This window comes from Babylonia areolata, chromosome 29 (genome assembly GCF_041734735.1).
Source record: "Babylonia areolata isolate BAREFJ2019XMU chromosome 29, ASM4173473v1, whole genome shotgun sequence".
Lineage (NCBI taxonomy): Eukaryota > Metazoa > Mollusca > Gastropoda > Neogastropoda > Buccinidae > Babylonia > Babylonia areolata.
The window spans coordinates 1,389,556-1,401,841 of NC_134904.1; the positions used below are offsets into that span (position 1 = coordinate 1,389,556).

Genomic DNA, 12,286 nt, shown 5'->3' on the forward strand with positions numbered 1-12,286 from the left:
GTAGGGTAGCTCAACATATTGTTTCCATTCTGCTGTACTGTACTGAATTCTACCAGGCATTTCACAAACATTAGCCACAAAAAAGAATGTGAAATTGTGAGAGTGCTAAATTATCAAGTCTAGAAAAGGACAAAAAATAATCAAGGCCACACACACAACTAGACACTCATTAACCCCCGCTTCCCAACACACACTCACCCCAACACCTGCACACACACACATGCACACAAACACACATACACTCTCACACACCACCACCACCCCACACATAGCCACAACCTGAACCCACCCCCCCAAAACCCATGACAAACAAAACCAACCAAAGCCCCCTCACCATGAGTTCCTCGTTGATGATCATCTTGCTGATGATGGAGTGGACGACAAAGCGGTCCAGCTCAAACATCTGGGCCAGGAGAGGCAGGGACAGGGAGTCGTACACGCTGCTGTAGCAGAACAGATAGGTGCGCAGGCTCTCCTCCTGGATCTTCGAGGTGATCAGCTCCCGCACCTTGTCCCGCTGGAAGAACAGGTCCCACACCTGCACACACACACACACACACACACACACACACACAAAGTGGGAACCTTGGCCAATGGGTAATGTGTCCACCTAGGGAGCCAGGAAATCTGGGCGCACTGGTTTGAATCACACCGGCACTTGTCAGTATTTTCTCCCCCTCCACTAGGCCTTGAGTGGTGGTCTGGACGCTAGTCATTCGGATGAGACGATAAACTGAGGTCCTGTGTGCAGCATGCATTTAGCACACATCAAAGAACCCATTTCAACAAAAGGGGTTGTCCCTGGCAAAATTCTGTAAAAATATCCACCTTGATAGGAAAACAAATAAGATTGCAGGCAGAAAAAAAAAGGGTGGCGCTGTCAGTGTAGTGACGCGCTCTCCCTGGGGAGAACAGCCCAAATTTCAGTCAGAGAAATCTGCTGTGACAAAAAGAGTAATACAAATACAAATGATAGTTTCAGTTTCTCAAGAAGGCATCACTGCGTTCGGACAACTCCATATACTCTACACCACATCTGCTTGGCAAATGGCGGACAAGCAGCAAAACGGACACACAAGGCCTTGAGTGCATGCAGATACATTTGTGTACCGATCAGAGTGGATCACTTAGCAGAACTGTGCCATTGTGTACTGATCAGAGTGGATCACTTAGCAGAATTGTGCCATTGTGTACCGATCAGAGTGGATCACTCAGCAGAATTGTGCCATTGTGTACCGATCAGAGTGGATCACTCAGCAGAACTGTGCCATTGTGTACTGATCAGAGTGGATCACTCAGCAGAATTGTGCCATTGTGTACCGATCAGAGTGGATCACTCAGCAGAACTGTGCCATTGTGTACCGATCAGAGTGGATCACTCAGCAGAACTGTGCCATTGTGTACCGATCAGAGTGGATCACTTAGCAGAACTGTGCCATTGTGTACTGATCAGAGTGGATCACCCAGCAGAATTGTGCCATTGTGTACCGATCAGAGTGGATCACTTAGCAGAATTGTGCCATTGTGTACCGATCAGAGTGGATCACTCAGCAGAACTGTGCCATTGTGTACCAATCAGAGTGGGTCACTCAGCAGAACTGTGCCAGAGGACATGACTCTCGTCACCATGGGTTCTTTTTCAGTGCGCCAAGTTCGTGCTGCACATGAGACCTTGGTTTATCATCTCATCCAAATGACTAGATTTTCCGGTCACCCTTTGGAGAAAGGGCAAGAGTGGGATTGGAACCCAGACCCTCACAGACTCTGTAATGGCAGATGAGCATCTTAACCATTCTGCCACCTTCCTCCTCATATATATGACAGGCGAGTCCAACTCTGACCATGAGAACATCAGTGAGGCAACTGCTGTCCCGACTGTCTGGGCTAGAATCTGATCACAGTGGAGTGTCTTGCCTGAGTGACATCCCCACTCTCTTGGCCAAGTCAGTCAGTATTAGGATGGCCCCCAAAGGCCAACTAGCCATCAAGGCTGCAGCCTAACAGCCAGTGCAGTCTTGCCTCTTAGTTTGAGAATCATAGTCCTTCACAAAAAATGAACTGCCAGTGCAGTGGAGAAACCACTGATCATACAGCTCTCCCTTTGATACTGACCCAACTGTAAGCTTACATCAATCTAAGCCAAGCCACATAAATAACTTTCAGTCTTTTCTTTTTCTTCTGCCTTCAAAGGCTACGACTTCAACATTCATTTGTACGTCACGTATCAACTTTTACGTGTATGCTCGTTTTTGCTGTGACTGCCATATAGGCAGCCATACTCCGTTTTTAGGGGTGTGTTCTGTAACATGTGATATCCCTGCTGGACTACAAGTTCACTGTCATGACATCAAGAACAAAAACAACAACGTCCCCATGAATAAACAAATAAACAAGCCAACAATATCGAAAATAAAGAGTGAACAGAAAGTAAAGTCTCCCAGACCAACTTCACCATGTACAGCCAACATTATATTCTGGGGTCTAAGGAGTCAAACCTCAGTGTCTCAGACATCAGCCAGCGATTTATGTTGCACACACTATTCCCCCCACCTCTGATACCAACACTCAGGGTGGGTCTACACATGTGCTGTCTCACCATTCTATGACAACAAGTGTCAGCTCTGCTGCTCAAACTAACTCGTAAGATAAGAATTACACACATGCTGCCATTTATTCAATCACCTCACAAGACCAACTTGTTAATGTACAGCCAACCTGAGGAACTGGGGTCCAGGTAAACACACCTCAGTGACTCAGACATCAGCCAGTGCTTCATGTTGCACACACTATTCCCCCCACCTCTGTCACCAACACTCAGGGTGGGTCTACACATGTGCTGTCACACCATTTTATTACCTCAGCTGACCTTAATGAAAGTGTCTGCTCTGCTCAAACTAATTCAGAAGGTAAGAATTACACATGTGCTGTCTTACTATTCTATCCCCTCACAACAAGATCCACTTCTCTGTGTACAGCTGACCTGAGGTACTGGAGTCCAGGGAAACAGACCTCAGTGACTCAGACATCAGCCAGTCATTGATGTAGCACACACTATTCCCCCCACCTCTGATACCAACACTCAGGGTGGGTCTACACATGTGCTGTCTCGTAATGGGATCTGAGCAATGGTTTAAAAACACAGAGGCAGAATTTTTTTTCTTTTCCGAATTGAAATCTTAATTAAACAGTTATTAAAGAAACTATTTTACAACTAGTATCACCTGAAAAACATTACAAGCATGGTTGCTGAGTGTTTGCAATAACAACAAAACAAAATCATATAAAAATGACCTACAATACCCCGACCCACAAAAAAGAACTGTAACTTCTTTCTTTCTTTTTTTTTTTAGCATATGAAGATCAACTTCTCTGTGTACAGCCGACCTGAGGTTCTGGGGTCAAGGTAAACAGACCTCAGTGTCTCAGACATCAGCCAGTGATTGATGTTGCACACACTATTCCCCCCACCTCTGATACCAACACCCAGGGTGGGTCTACACATGTGCTGTCTCACCATTCTCATACCACAACTGATCTAAATGGAAGTGTCAGCTCTGCAATGTAAGCTAAGAAGAAGTAAGAGAAGAACTATATGTATAAAATCTCTTCCTAACACTGGAAATCACAAGCCACGGACCAAGACATGGACCAGCAGCACGGTTACAGTATGGCTCGGTTCACATGTTCTGTGAGCAAGAACTGAAGGATGTCTACATCATACTCATTCATAGCCACTCACAGTAACAGAACACATCACCTGAAGACAGAAAAGACCTCAGACTGTGGTAAAAGGAACATGTATCATCATTTATCAGTCTTAAAATTTCAACTCCTTACCTTGTGTGTGTGTGTGTGTGTGTGTGTGTGGCTGATGTCACATGCAGAGGTCCATGGCAGCAGACCAGTGCAGCAGAGTCAGCCATCAAGTTCATGTGGCACACACTTTCCCCCCAAACACTGGACACTGCTGTCACATCCACCTGGGTCTACATGTGTGCTCTATCTCCACCCCATCCTCCACCCTCATACACTAATCCCGAAACAGTTCCAGCACATAACTGTGACCCCCCCCCCACCCCCATCATAACCTGACAACCCATGCAGGGCCCCTCACCTTAGTGTTGGTCTTGTCAATGATGAAGTTCTTACAAAACCCCTCCTCCTCCCCTTTCCCATCGCATCCTGACAACCCATGCAGGGCCCCTCACCTTAGTGTTGGTCTTGTCAATGATGAAGTTCTTACAAAACCCCTCCTCCTCCCCTTTCCCATTGCAACCTGACAACCCATGCAGGGCCCCTCACCTTAGTGTTGGTCTTGTCAATGATGAAGTTCTACAAAACCCCTCCTCCTCTCCTTTCCCATCGCATCCTGACAACCCATGCAGGGCCCCTCACCTTAGTGTTGGTCTTGTCAATGATGAAGTTCTTACAAAACCCCTCCTCCTCTCCTTTCCCATCGCATCCTGACAACCCATGCAGGGCCCCTCACCTTAGTGTTGGTCTTGTCAATGATGAAGTTCTACAAAACCCCTCCTCCTCCCCTTTCCCATCGCATCCTGACAACCCATGCAGGGCCCCTCACCTTAGTGTTGGTCTTGTCAATGATGAAGTTCTACAAAACCCCTCCTCCTCCCCTTTTCCCATCGCATCCTGACAACCCATGCAGGGCCCCTCACCCTGGCATTCATCTTGTCACTGATGATGAAGTGTCGTCGATGATTCAAGTTGTTACATGACCCCCCCCCCCCCCCGCCCCCCCCAAAAACCCTGACAACCCATGCAGGGCCCCTCACCTTGGCGTTCATCTTCTCGTTGATAATGAAGTTCTTGCAGGCGCGCCAGTCCCCGGCTTTCATGGCCTTGGAGGCGGCCACCACGTGCTCCCTCATGCTCTCGGGGGGCCCCGTCAGGGTTTGCCGCTCGCTCATCTTCATCACGTGGTGAAAGTTCTTGCTGATCATTCTGCGACGCACGTCCAGCTCATGAGCTGCACACAGGAAATTGGTTGTTGTTTTTTTATCGTTTTTTTAATTCTATCTTTGGGTTTACAATTTAAACATAGTGTCGCAAGAGGTCATCTCGTTAATAATTCTACAGCTGCTCACAGGAAAGTTATTCAAGTTTAGAACAACCGATAATTCTTGTGCCTGTTAATAGACAGCGTTTTGACAATTTACCCAGAAATGAAAGAATCTGGTGATAAATGCTCCACGAGCGACACTGCTGGTGAGTTTCACTTTTTGTGGGCCTTGTTTTTCTGAAAGCGTCAGACAAAATTTTTTATCTAGAATCCACCCAAATTCCATTAAATTCAATGAACTGTTTTCTTAAAAACAAAAGAGTACTGTTAGAACTTAATTCCTTTGTTTCTTTCTTCATTGTTCTTTTCATTAATAGTTTGTCATTTGATAGGAAATTTTTTTTGCTTATTTGTATAAGAGAAATATTACTTGTTGATGTGTATAGTGAGTGATTGAACGAATGGGCCTATTTGCAGTTTTTGACAACACTCTTTTCATTTCCACGATGTGTGTAAAAGATGAATGTATGCAATGTTTCAATGCCTCCAGGGGGCACACGAAATAAACTTTGTGCCTTGCCTTGCCTTGCCTTTGCCATCAAAATTAAAGAATAATGAGGCTGGGTGAGTAAAGGACTGATAAACAATAAACAGTGCTAACTCTCTCCATGTACAGGGGACACAATTTCAAGTCAATGCTGAATATGCTACGAATTCAGCTAGCACAGAGGTAAATGAGTGGTTCACTGGAACAAACCAGACACCTCCTCCAAAAGGACGCTCCGGGCTTGTCCCTTACACCAATCGTTTGACAAAGTACCTTTTATTTACCTGTGTGCTAGCGGAATTGATAGCATATGCAGCACTGATTTGAAATTGTGTCCCTTGTACACAGGAGGGAAATCATCACTTCATGGCTGGGTTTATGTCAATCACCACGGCAACCTAACTTTCCTTTGCAATAATGATAACGTTAATTCCAAAGACTTCCGAAAATGATCACTTCCAAGCAAATTCATCTCTGTGAAAGAAATGAATATACAAATAAAAAAAATCACTGACAAAGTAACAGGATGGTTGTTGAGCGTTAACAAGTCAAGAAGAACAAAAACAAAATCAAGTAAAATAAGAACCTACAAAACACCAAAATAATAACTAAATCAACTGTAATGTCTTTATTTTCATGATGATGTGAAGACCAACTTCACCTTGTACAGCCAACCTGACGTACTGGGGTCTACAATGTCAGACCTCAGTGACACAGACATCAGCCAGTCATTGATGTAGCACACACTATTCCCCCCACCTCTGATACCAACACTCAGGGTGGGTCTACACATGTGCTGTCTCACCATTCTATCAACTCAGTTCACAACACTGACCTACACATGGTCTGTTTCACTATTCTATCACCTCACAAAAAATGGCTTATGAAATCCAGCCCAGGTACAAAAGAAATTCACTGTTCAATGTGACAAGGAATATGTCAACAGATGGTCTGCAAAAAATGTGCAAGTCTGCTTACAAAATGGTAGCCGCAGTTCCCAATCCACCAGTACGCCACCCACAACCCTTAACAGAGAATAGCCCTGGGAAGAAACACAGCCACCTTTCTGGTGACTAACACAACACAGTTCCCCCCCTCTCCTCCCCCCATCTCCACCAGCCAGGCACAGAATCTCCAACAGACACTAACACCACAGCTAACAGCCCCCCTCCTCCCCCCACTACCCACCAGCCAGGCACAGAATCTCCAACAGACACTAACACCACAGCTAATAGCCCCCCTCCTCCCCCCACTACCCACCAGCCAGGCACAGAATCTCCAACAGACACTAACACCACAGCTAACAGCCCCCCCCTCCTCCCCCCACTACCCACCAGCCAGGCACAGAATCTCCAACAGACACTAACACCACAGCTAATAGCCCCCCTCCTCCCCCCACTAACCACCAGCCAGGCACAGAATCTCCAACAGACACTAACACCACAGCTAACAGCCCCCCCTCCTACCCCCACTACCCACCAGCCAGGCACAGAATCTCCAACAGACACTAACACCACAGCTAACAGCCCCCCTCCTCCCCCCATCTCCACCAGCCAGGCACAGAATCTCCAACAGACACTAACACCACAGCTAATAGCCCCCCTCCTCCCCCAGCCAGGCACAGAATCTCCAACAGACACTAACACCACAGCTAATAGCCCCCCTCCTACCCCCACTACCCACCAGCCAGACACAGAATCTCCAACAGACACTAACACCACAGCTAACAGCCCCCCCTCCTACCCCCACTACCCACCAGCCAGGCACAGAATCTCCAACAGACACTAACACCACAGCTAACAGCCCCCCCTCCTCCCCCCACTACCCACCAGCCAGGCACAGAATCTCCAACAAACACTAACACCACAGCTAATAGCCCCCCTCCTCCCCCCACTAACCACCAGCCAGGCACAGAATCTCCAACAGACACTAACACCACAGCTAACAGCCCCCCCTCCTCCCCCCACTACCCACCAGCCAGGCACAGAATCTCCAACAGACACTAACACCACAGCTAACAGCCCCCCTCCTCCCTCCACTCCTCCCCACAACACCCACCAGCCATATACAGAATCTCCAACTGACATCACCACAGCTAACAGCCCCCCTTCCCACCACCACACCCACCAGCCATATACAGAAACTCCAACAGACACCAGCACCACAGCTAACAGCCCCCACCCCACCCCACCCCACCCCCACCCACCAGCCATGTAGGGGATGTCCAACAGACACCAACACCACAGCTAACAGCCCCCCACCCCACCCCACCCCCACCCACCGGCCATGTAGGGGATGTCCAACAGACACCAACACCACAGCTAACAGCCCCCACCCCACCCACCAGCCATGTAGGGGATGTCCAACAGACACCAACACCACAGCCAACAACCCCCCCTCTTACGCACTCCCCCTCACCCCACCCCCACAAACACCCACCAGCCATGTAAGGGATCTCCAGCAGCATGGCAGACACGAGGTAGACGCACTCCAGCAGCTCCAGGTTGATGTGCATGTGGTAGGGCAGCAGTCGTCGCTTCTCAATCTTCTCTTGCTCCGGGGTCCGCTCATGCTGTCGCTGGGGCACCAGGCCCTGCCAACACACACAGCCACCACTCAGGACACACAGTCATGGCATGTAGGGTACTACTCGTGCTGTCGCTGGGGCACCAGGCCCTGCCAACACACACAGCCACCACTCAGGACACACAGTCATGGCATGTAGGGTAGGTAGGCCTAACTGTGAACAATCCAGCCGAAGTGACCAGCTCAACGTCTGTATTGTACAGATAACAGGTCATACAATCGTCAAAATGTAGCTGTCCTGTTTTTGAAGGCTTTCTCCAACTGGTTGCACCATGAAAAGTTGTGTGTACCCCTTCTTTTCGACGTTTTTTTTTTCAATGGTTCAAATACCAGGGATGTCTGAGGGGTAAATGCAAACAGGCAAGTCTAACTGCAAACAATGAGTTTGGGTCCATGCATGTGGACAATGAAAAAAGAAGAGGTCTTGAATCCATTAGATATAACATCATTAGATATAACATATCAGTGGAACATCGCACCACACTGTTGTGTCGCCGGTTTTGATAACACATGCACACCCGCATGCACACACACACACATACACACACATCAAGGACAGACCTGAGCAAGGAGCTCCTTGGCACGGTTGGAGCTCTGGATGTCGACCAGAGCGTTGTGGGCGTCCCTGACCTGTCCCTGACGGAAGGCACACAGCCCCAGCTGCACCAGGGTGCGGTTGTACAGGATCTGAACACACACACACACCACATCAGTCAATCATCGTTATCACAGCAACAGGATCTGAACACACACACCACATCAGTCAACCATCGTTATCACAGCAACAGGATCTGAACACACACACCACATCAGTCAACCATCGTTATCACAGCAACAGGATCTGAACACACACACACCACATCAGTCAGCCATCGTTATCACAGCAACAGGATCTGAACACACACACCACATCAGTCAACCATCGTTATCACAGCAACAGGATCTGAACACACACACACACACCACATCAGTCAACCATCGTTATCACAGCAACAGGATCTGAACACACACACACACCACATCAGTCAATCATCGTTATCACAGCAACAGGATCTGAACACACACACCACATCAGTCAACCATCGTTATCACAGCAACAGGATCTGAACACACACACACACCACATCAGTCAACCATCGTTATCACAGCAACAGGATCTGAACACACACACCACATCAGTCAATCATCGTTATCACAGCAACAGGATCTGAACACACACACACACCACATCAGTCAATCATCGTTATCACAGCAACAGGATCTGAACACACAGCACACCACACCACAACAATTAACCATCACCACAGTAAGAACTAAGTCAATTACAATAATAATGATAACTTTAATAATAATAAGATATTTTTAATAATAAGAATAATAAGAAGAAGAAGAATAAACACAACAGCAGTAGCAGTAGTGCCAGTAGTAGTAATAATACATGAATAAATCAACGACAACAAACAATAAAAACGAAATAAGTCATAATAGCCATCATGACAACAATAAACGAAAACAAAAGGAGAGAGAAATGAGTCCATCATACAACCCCCCCCCCCCTTTTTTTTTCTCTCACACTCCCCTCACCCTGTAAACCCTCCCCTCACCCTGTAAACCTCAATATGCAGCTGACACATCTTCATCAGTCATCTGATATTTCAGGGCCCCCACAACCACAACCACCCCCTTCCCCCACCTGTGTGGGGACGTCAGAGTCTGGATGTTGTCCTGAAGGTGTAACATCAGCATCAGGTCACTACCCTCCTCACCACACCACAACCCCCCTCCCCCAACCACTACCCCCCACACATACCACAACCCCCCTCCGCACATCACTAACCTCCTCCCCCCATTACTACCCCCCTCCCTCCCCCACCACAACAATCCCTCCCCCCACTACTACCCCCCTCCGGCTCCCCACCACTACCCCCTCCCCCCCAACCACCACAACCCCCCTACCCCACACAACCCCCTCCCTCCCCCTCCACTACCATCCTCCCTCCACTACCCCCACCCCCACCACAACTCCCCTCCGTCCCCCCACCACAACTCCCCTCCGTCCCCCAACCACAACTCACCTCCGTCCCCCCACCACTACCCACCTCCCCCCACCACTACCCCAACCCCCTGACCTGTGTGGGGACATCGGAGTGCTGGATGTTGTCCTGGAGGTGTGACATCAGCATCAGGTCACGGGCCTTGAACCAGCGGTCGTGCAGGGCGTGGTGGTAGATCTGGCACAGGATGGCGCGGGTTCGAAGCCGGTCCGTGGAGTCCTTGGCGTAGATGTACTTGCACAGCTTGTCCATCATCTGCTCCGACGTCATTTTCTGGGGGACACATGCACCGCTGGTAAAAACGTCCAATCACATTAAGTACACTTGCACTCATATGTATATGCGTGTGTCAAAACTTCTATGTTATGTGTTTGTATTATCTTCAATTCATGTTTATACCTTTGACTCACTTTCTGGGGACACATGCACTACTAGTTATGATTTCCATTCAGTTTGATTTTTTAAAAATTAAGTGCACTTGCCTTGCATTCATATCTATATATGCATGCGCCAAAACTTCTACGTTAAGTATCTGTATCATTTTCAATTCATGTTTATACCCCAGACTCACTTTCTTGGGACACATCCACAACTGGTTATTATTTCCAATTAGATTAAGTACACTTGCATTTATATTGTATGTGCATGTGTCAAAATTTCTATGGTTTGTGCTTGTATGATTTTCAGTTCATGTTTGTACCCTTGAGGCACTATCCCTTCCCACAATACTCCTGGCAATAAAGACATTCTATTCAAATGATGTATTGCACTGTCAATCTTTTCTTTATTATTCTATTCTATCAAAACAATAGAGGCAACAATATAAAATTACCATATCACTGCTTAAAATGTTGTTCTTCTTCTTCCCTTACCATTAATTTCTTCTTTTTCTATTTATGAGGATAACTGACATGTTACTATCCAGTCATCACTTTAACTTTTACATTTTATTTCACATGCTGCCTGACCTCAACAGAACTCAGAATTCTTTTCTTAAATGAAGAATTCATCTCAGAACAATGAAACAGGATTTTTGTGTGTGTAAAACTGTACAGATCCTACTTTCCTCCATTTACAAAGTTTCTTTGTCCCCACCCAAAAGTCTCCTGCAGAAAAATGTAACACACACAGATTCATATCCTCTTCTCTTTCTCACACACACATTACTGCCATCGACAAAAACAGCGAAAAGCTTTAGCTACTGATCCTGTGAACTACTACCATCGGCAAAAACAGTGAAAAGCTTTAGCTACTGACCCTGTGAACTACTACCATTGACATAAACAGCGAAAAGCTTTAGCTACTGACCCTGTGAACTACTACCATCGACAAAAACAGCGAAAAGCTTTAGCTACTGACCCTGTGAACTACTACCATCAGCAAAAACAGCGAAAAGCTTTAGCTACTGATCCTGTGAACTACTACCATCGACAAAAACAGCGAAAAGCTTTAGCTACTGATCCTGTGAACTACTACACAACATTAACAACTTAATCTACCTTCAGATACAAAATCTGAACACATCAAAACTCTATCCCCAGAAGACAACTACACAAATCAAACATACTCAGTTCCGTATTTCCCAAACTATGCTCACCGTTTTGTCGGTGGTCTCTTCAAAGGCTGTGTGATCAAACTGCAAACACAATGAAACTCAATCAGCCACACCACTTTTTCCACCATCAGCCATTTTCTGGTTTCTTCCTCAAACTGAACAAGATGACAGAACGAAAACCAACATTCACAACACAGAAACAGTCATCAGGGAATGTCCCTCTCTTCCATTGCTGCTTCCCCTGCACATCAAGCACCTGAAATTACAGTGCCTACATGTGAGTGGAAGCATGTGTGAATGTTCCCCATTTCTTCTCACACCACCCATCCCCTGTGGAGAATTTGAAACCAAGCTGAGATTTAACATTTTACGTGATGGGGACTGAGCAATGTTCTTGCTTCCTGCCCACTCACACCCTTCTCCCAAGCACCTTCCCAACTATGGTACTGCCAGTGACTGCTTTTTCACTTTGGGTTCAAATGCAATGTATTCTGGTCATGAAATGACAGGTTGTGTTTTTTTTC

General features: G+C 47.0%; 1 protein-coding gene across 1 annotated transcript in view; it reads right to left on the minus strand.

Annotated features, from left to right (window-relative positions):
- The window catches only part of LOC143302270 (eukaryotic translation initiation factor 3 subunit C-like), a 35,917-nt gene that overhangs the window by 6,222 nt on the left and 17,409 nt on the right, over positions 1-12,286 (minus strand). The window contains exons 14-19 of the mRNA XM_076616864.1: positions 11,805-11,843; positions 10,283-10,480; positions 8,715-8,840; positions 8,007-8,160; positions 4,794-4,987; positions 335-538 (exon numbers count right to left, since the gene is read on the minus strand). Of these exons, the coding sequence (XP_076472979.1) occupies positions 335-538; positions 4,794-4,987; positions 8,007-8,160; positions 8,715-8,840; positions 10,283-10,480; positions 11,805-11,843 (915 nt within the window). The remainder of the gene's footprint in view (positions 1-334; positions 539-4,793; positions 4,988-8,006; positions 8,161-8,714; positions 8,841-10,282; positions 10,481-11,804; positions 11,844-12,286) is intronic.